General features: G+C 34.6%; 1 protein-coding gene across 1 annotated transcript; it reads left to right on the forward strand.

The window, feature by feature from the left end:
* Positions 1-1,933: 1,933 nt before the first annotated feature.
* LOC105130452 (HXXXD-type acyl-transferase family protein) lies at positions 1,934-4,400 on the forward strand. Its single transcript, XM_011032975.1, has 2 exons — positions 1,934-2,608; positions 3,277-4,400. The coding sequence occupies exons 1-2, from the start codon at positions 2,129-2,131 to the stop codon at positions 4,273-4,275; spliced, it is 1,479 nt and encodes a 492-aa protein (XP_011031277.1). The 5' UTR covers positions 1,934-2,128; the 3' UTR covers positions 4,276-4,400.
* Positions 4,401-8,152: the final 3,752 nt, after the last annotated feature.

An 8,152-nucleotide genomic window follows, 5' to 3' on the forward strand; every position in this document is an offset into this window, starting at 1 on the left:
AGACATTTATCCATGTTGGTAAAATAACTACTATTCATACTCTTATTATCGTAGCTTCGGTTCGTCAATGACATATCTCACAACTTAATGTTAAAAATACCCTCTTGAATGGAAATCTTTAAGAAGAAATCTATATGATGCCTCCTTCTAGTATTTCACATAACTCTTGGTATATTTATAAACTCCAGAAAGCATTATATGGTCTCAAACAAGCACTTTGTGCTTGGTTTGAGAAATTTTCTGTTGTGATCTCATCTTTTGGATTTGTTTCTAGTAGTCATGATTCTTCTCTGTTTATTAAGTGCATTAATATAGGTCGTATTATTTTGTTTTTATATATTGATGACATGATTATTACTAGTGATAACATTGATGGTATCTTAGTTTTGAAGATATAATTGGTTAGAAAGTTTGGAATGAAAGATTTGGGTTATCTTTGATATTTTCTAGGTATTGAGGTACTTTACTCACTTAGAGGTTACCCTGTATCCTAATCAAAATATGTTATAAATATTCTTGAACGAGCTAGACTTACTAATAACAAGACTGTAGATACTTCCATTAAAGTTAATACAAGGTATTCTTCTTCTAATGGTTTACCTTTGACAGATCCCACTTTATATCGTACTATTATTGGGAGTTCAATATATCTCACAAATACTTGATTAGATATCACATATGTTGTATATATTGTTAGTCAATTTGTTGTTCTCCTATTACTGTTCACTAAGCAGCTATTCTTTATATTTTATAATATCTTCGAGGTACAATCTTTTACTTTCACCCACCTTTTTCTTGAAGCTATGTGCATACTCTGATGTTAATCATGAAAATGATCCCACAAATCACAAATTTGTTATTGGTTTCTGTATCTTTTAGGTGATTCTCTTATTTCTTGAAAGAGCAAGAAACAATCTATTGGTTCTCAATCCTCCACCGAAGTAGAATATCGTGTTATAACATCTACTACCAAAGAAATTGTTTGGTTATGTTGGTTATTTGCTGATATGGGAGTTTCCTTTTCTATGAGAGTTTTCCTTTCTCATCACTTTCTCATCATACTCCTATGTATTATGACAACCAGAGTTTTATTCAGATTGCTCACAACTTGGTTTTTCATGAACGAACTAAGCATATTGAGACTAATTATCATTTTACTCATCATTATCTTAAGCATGTTACTCTACCTTTTGTTTATTCTTCCTTGCAGATTAAAAATTTCTTTACCAAGTCGCAATTCATTTCTCGTTTTTGTTTTGTAGTTGGCAAACTCTCGATGCTTATATTTGTTATATCATGAGTTTGAGGGAGGTGTTAAGAAATATATATTTATCTTATTTTTTTATTAATAGTATAATAGTATTTTCAGTTTAATCTATATATAATTACTTTGTATTTAGGTTAAAACCAACAACTTTAGAATAAACAAATTAATAACAATTACAAACTTCTTCTCTTTTATATTTTTTTATATTAATCTGAATTAATTTAATTAAAATTCATCACTTCAATTAAGATTTAATTAGAATCGTCCATCCATAGGCATGTTATCCATGTAGGATGGGAATTAGCCGAATTGCATCCAAATTAATAAGTGGCAGGGCTCCCATGTACATAAGTAGAGTGTGTGTGTGTAGAGAGAGAGAGAGAGAGGAGAGGAGTACCCGAGTTAAATGCTAGACATGCCTTGTATAATTTTTGTAAGAACTCACTTTATTTTCTTTTTTTTTTAATTTAATAATAAATATATTCTCTGATAGATTTATTCATTAACCCAAACTAAATATCTATGTTGATTTTAAAAAGTTATAAATTATAGCTTAAAAAAAAAAACATGAAAAAGCTGTTGAATTAATTTTAAAGTATTACTAGACTTTTAAAAACCATAGACACATGCATAAAAACCAAAACCAAATTTGTTTTCTAACAGGGTACATTCTTAGCAGCTACTCCAATATTTGCCTATAAATATTACGCCGATCTCAACTCCCTAAACCACCTCTCAAACACTCCTACAACTGGAAAACCCACAAGCTAGCTATCATTCACCTTTCTTTCTTGCTCTGTATATACTATTATTTCTTATAGCTAGCAAGCAAGCTAAGGAAACAAATTTACATAGAACCATATGGGTGCTACTGGAGGAGATGATCATCAGGCGGCCGGCCGCATGTTCTCAGTGACCGTGACTGAGAAGGAGGTGGTGGCAGCAGTGCTACCAATGCACGAACATTGGCTACCACTCTCCAACCTTGACTTGCTTCTTCCTCCACTTGATGTGGGTGTTTTCTTTTGTTACAAGAGACCAACTTCGTCGACCTTGACTATCAGCTCATCCTCACCAGCTACTAATTCTTACAATTTTCGGTCCATGGTTGGTGTTCTGAAAAAGGCCATGGCCCAAGTCCTGGTGTCTTACTACGCCTTTGCCGGAGAGGTTGTGGCTAACTCTGTGGGTGAGCCTGAGCTGCTATGCAACAACCGAGGCGTGGACTTTTTTGAAGCAGTTGCAGATATTGAACTTATGGACCTCAATTTGTATAACCCTGATGATAGCATCGAGGGGAAGCTCGTGCCCAGAAAGAAGGATGGGGTCCTTGCTGTCCAGGTATGTTCTCTAACACACGCCACTACTTTTTCTTTTCCCTTTTTTTTTCCCTCTTTTATCCCAAAATATATTTTGTTTGAAAATATATTAAAATAATATTATTTATTTATTTATTTGTTAAACCTGGCACTGAAACACAAAGATACTTTACCAGACATGGTGGATTTCTGGAAACATTGTGCATATATCTGTCGGATATGTTGGATTCTTTTTATAATTGACTTGTACTTTTTTTGAAGATAGAATTTATAAGAAAAGAACCTCACTTCAATATATAATCCAGGAAACTATACATAAATTACTAAAACTGCTCCTTGTTGATACGTATAACATCAACCGTGAGTAAGTTGTTTTCTACCATAAAAACATGATTTCGATCCTTTTATGTTCTTAAGAAAACACAATCGTTCATATTTCAAATTTCATTATTAATTTTGAAATCAATGATTTAATTATAAAAGAAATAAAATATTAAGGAGTTAAGTTGTTTTTGTTTTTATGTATTAAATTATGATTATTCAATAATTCAGATTCTATAAACATGGTGGTCATAGATATATCATCTGAGGTTGCTGCGCGCGAAGGCGCACGCAGACATTGACATACATGACTCTAGAAATTTATGTACTTTAACCTCACGAACTAATTATATTACAAACTATTTTCAGGCAACGCAACTGAAATGTGGCGGTTTAGTCGTGGCGTGCACGTTTGATCATCGCATTGCAGATGCCTACTCGGCCAACATGTTTTTGGTGTCATGGGCAGAGACAGCTCAATCTAAACCAATATCACTGCTTCCATCGTTCAGAAGATCCTTGCTAAACCCAAGACGTCCTAGTTGCGTGGACGCTTCTTTGGACAACATGTACGTGCCCGTCTCCACACTGTCACCTCCCAAAGAGCCTGCACCTGATGCTGATCAACTCGTAAGTCGCATATACTATGTGAAAGCAGATGACCTAAATCAACTACAATCCCTCGCTAGCTCCAAAGGGAACAGGAGGACAAAAATGGAATCATTTAGTGGATTCTTGTGGCAATTGGTTGCCAAGTATTGTGCTATAAAAGATGATGATGATGATAACATTAGCAATGCCTGCAAGAAGATATCAAAAATGGGCATCGTTGTGGATGGAAGGACTAGGCTAAGTAGTGATCTTGAAAGAGGGGATGTAATGGAAGCATACTTTGGAAATGTGCTATCCATCCCCTATGGTAGCAAGACAGTCCGTGAACTAATTGAAAATCCATTGAGCTGGGTTGCAAATGAGGTCCATGATTTCTTGGAAAATGCAGTGAGCAAGGAGCATTTCTTAGGGCTGATTGACTGGGTGGAGGCTCGGAGGCCGGAGCCAGCTGTGGCCAAGATATATTGTGGTGGTGGTGATAACGACGGGCCGGCTTTGGTCGTCTCCTCCGGGCAAAGATTCCCGGTCTCGAAGGTGGATTTCGGTTGGGGTGTGCCTCTTTTCGGGTCGTATCATTTTCCATGGGGTGGAACTGCTGGGTACGTGATGCCCCTGCCAAATCCAGCAGGTAATGGTGATTGGATGGTGTACATGCACCTGCTGAGGGGGCAGCTGGAGTTCATCGAGACAGAAGCTTCCAATTTCCTTAGGCCCTTGACTTGCAATTATCTACGCTACCAAACTCCATCAAACTAGCTGGATAGCAGCTATCGATCTGGGTACGATGTTGTAATTAATTATTATTAATAATTACCATGCTTGGATGGATCGAGCTCCCTGCCTGATTTCAATATCGCCACCCGCTGGCTTTCTTTGTGACTATATTTATATATAGCTAATTAATATATTTGCCTTGTTTTTCATCTAATTCTAAGGGATGGTCAAGTAATTAAAAGGCTTTAACCATTCTTTCATTAATTATTAGACTCGAACCTTAGAATTAATTAATTATATCTACGAAATCTCATTAAAGCTTGATCAATGTATCAATCAAATTGATGTAAATATATAATGTATTTTTAAAAGTATTCAAGAAAAAACTAATTCCAACTAATATAAAAACTAGCTTCAAAAAACACCTAATTTATCATTGATAATTCTTTTTTAATGCCAACAATTTGGGGTGGCCCGATCGATCGATGCGTGCGTGTGTGTACAAGGACGCGTCTGGTCCATAAACTAGTATATATATATATATATATATATGCTACCTAGCTACACGTAACCTTAATTTATCTTCAATTTGTGGCTATAACAAATCAAAGCAGGCTGGCTCGAATATTTTAGAGCACTTTAGAAGAAAAGGAAGAGCATAAATATATTTAATTATTTGGACAGTACTCCTCAGATCCCTCAAACTCCAAATTAATCATTGCTTGTAACTTCAATCATAATCAACAACCTAAAGAAACGCCAAATCATTACATGCGTGTGTAATTTATAGTTATTGGTGAGGATTTATACTATAAGATGATATGAACATGATTGATATAATATTTTGTAAATGTATAGCTTATCTTTTGAGGGAAAAGAAAGATACAGGATATCTATCCATATTAATATTAATTTGTGAGATTTGTGAATATATACTAATTTATGCTCTTGAAAACCTATCATGCTCGACAAATTAGCAAAGTTGTTTTTATTGTTTTAATTAAGTAGTAACTTATTAGATAATTGTCTTGTTGTGTGTGGTTTAGCAAAGTTGTTTTTATTGTTTTAATTAAGTAGTAATTTATTAGATAATTGTCTTGTTGTGTGTGGTCATGTACCATGTGATGATGAGACCACCACATTAATTATTATGAGCTATCTCTTTTAATTTAAATGTAGGTATATTATCGATGCAGTAGCAATTCTTACTAAAGAGAGAAGAGAAAAATAGAAGAAAGAGAAGAAGTTGAGATAACTGAATTGGTTATCTTTTTTCTTTGATTTCTAGCTCGTTTATTGTTGGATCGGACTGAGATTTTGATAGCAACTTTTAGACACATTAGGCTTCATTCTGAACGGTTGGATCAAAGATTGGTGGCGTGGAAGCTAGCCGTTTTGATAGAAAATAGGGCTGTCAGTATTGTGAGTTTTTCTTTAATACTTCTTCTTTAATCTTGTTGTATTTCAAGAATATATTGTTCTTGATGATATGTATGTTGTAGCTCTTAGTTGAATCTAAGGAAGAATAGTTGTGAACACATTATTTGTTGATAGTGGAAGTTTTTAGGTGGACCACGGTCCTATGATTTTCCCCGCATCGGGTTTTTCACGTAAAAATCTTGGTGTTGCTTTGTGTGATTATTGCTTTATATTTGTTGATTGTTTGATCTTGATTTTGATTGCACAAAGAGGAAAAAGAATTGGAAATTGTGAATTGATCTGGGTAGATTGTTGTCCGTTTATTTTTTCCTAGTTTTCCCGACAAAGTGGTATCAGATCACTAGTTATATAGATTGAATTTCTTATGCAGTTAAAATGAAAAAGGAAGATTAGACATGATAAAGCTCACTTTCTTTAATTATTTTCTATGAAAAACAATGATGAAGGATCACTTATATTGTAATGATTTGGCTTTGCCACTTGAGTGTAAAGAAAAAAAGCCTGATGAGATGGATGAGGTAAAATGAAATAGGCTTAATAGAAAGACAACTGCTTATGTTAGAAAATGGATATCTTCTAAGTCCATTAATCATATTTCTCAAGAACATGGCTACTATACAGTTTAGAAGATGTTAGAAGAAACCTTTGCTAAAGAGAGTGCATAAAATGAGGTTTTTATAATTAGAGACATTGTAAATTTAAAATGTAGAGATGGTGAAGATGTTTCAGTGCATATAAATGAATTCCAAGGGTTCTTGAATCAGCTGTCATTGATGAATCTTGAGTTAGCTGATGAATGCAAGCACTAATCCTATTGAGTTCATTGCCGGATAGTTGGGAGACTTTGGTGGTGTCACTTAGCAATTCTACTCCTAATAGAAAGATCACTTTGAAAATAATGAAGGATTGTATCCTTAATGAAGAGAAGAGGAGGAAAGAGACAAGCACTTCTGAGTCTCATGCACTTGTTACAGAAAGTCGAGGGAGAAGTCCAAGTAGGTTCTCTCACAGCAAGCAAGATAGAGAATCCAACAATAGAAAAGACAAATGGAAGCCAAGAGGAAGATCTTAGTCAAGGAAGGGTTTTAAGTGTTATTATTGTGACAAGCCTGGGCATATGCAAAATGATTGTAGAAAGTATAAAAGAGATAAAAAGGGTAGAGATGAAAACAAGAATGAAGAGAATGGTACAATTGTAGTTGTATTTGATGTTGATGTTGTTATTGTTTGTGATGAGGGTTGTGTTAATCTTGCATGTCAAGATACCACCTGGGTTGCAAATTCAGCAGCTTCTTACCATGTTACACCCTGATGTGATTTTTACACATCCTACACTGCTGGTGACTTTAGTGAAGTTAGGATAGGAAATCAAGGGATGACTAGTGTTATAGGCATTAGATATATTTGGTTAGAAACCAATACTGGGTGCAAGTTGCTAGTCAAAGATGCTAGGCATGTGCTTGATATGCACCTACACTTGATCTCTACATATACTCTTGATGAAAAAGGCTATCATAATTACTTTGAAGATGGTAAATGAAAGCTCTCTAAAAATTCCTTAATTGTTATTACATGAAAGAAGAAGAGTCTTTACATGTCACAAGCCAAGGTGATCAAAGGAGAGGTGAATGCAATTGAAGATTGCTCTACTTATTTATAGAATAAACGGCTTGAACATTTAAGTGAGAAAGGCCTTGGCATCCTTGACAAGAAGAACTATTTTCCATTAAAAGGTATGAACTTGAACACATGTACTCATTATTTAGTTGTTAAACAATACAGAGTTGCATTTCAAATATCACCTTCACATAGAAAATCACATGTTCTTGATTTAGTTCATATTGGTATTTGCTCTATGATTGATAAATCTCTTAGGGGTGGATTATATTTTGTTAGTTTCATTGATGATCACTCCAGGAAAATTTAGGCCACATGTTTGAAATCCAAAGATTAGATACTTGATGTCTTTAAGAATTTCCATGCCAAAGAAACTGGTAGAAATCCAAAATGTATTCGAGCTGACAATGATGGTGAATATAAGAGTCCTTTCGAGAAGTACTACATGAAACATGGTATCAAGTTGGAGAAGACAGTTTCTAAGACTTTACAGCAGAATGGAGTGGTTGAGAGAATGAACAAAACCATTATTGAAAGAATTAGATGTATGCTCTCTCATGCAAAGTTGCTTAAGTCCTTTTGGGGTGAGACAATGAAGACTACAGTTGCCATGATTAACCTTTCACCATCAATTCCTCTTGATTTTGATGTTTCAGATAGAGTTTGGAAAAGAAAGGATGTCTCTTATACACACTTGAGAGTGTTTGGATGCAGAGCATTTGTACATGTTTCAAAAGATGAAAGGTCTAAGTTTGACAACAAGACAAAGCAGTGTATTTTCTTAGGCTCTGAAGATGATGAGTTTGGCTATAAGTTGTGGGATCCAAAGGAAAAGAAAATTGTGAGAAGCAGAGATGTTATC

The sequence above is a fragment of the Populus euphratica genome, unplaced genomic scaffold, assembly GCF_000495115.2.
Source record: "Populus euphratica unplaced genomic scaffold, PopEup_1.0 scaffold21.1, whole genome shotgun sequence".
Classification (NCBI taxonomy): Eukaryota; Viridiplantae; Streptophyta; class Magnoliopsida; order Malpighiales; family Salicaceae; genus Populus; species Populus euphratica.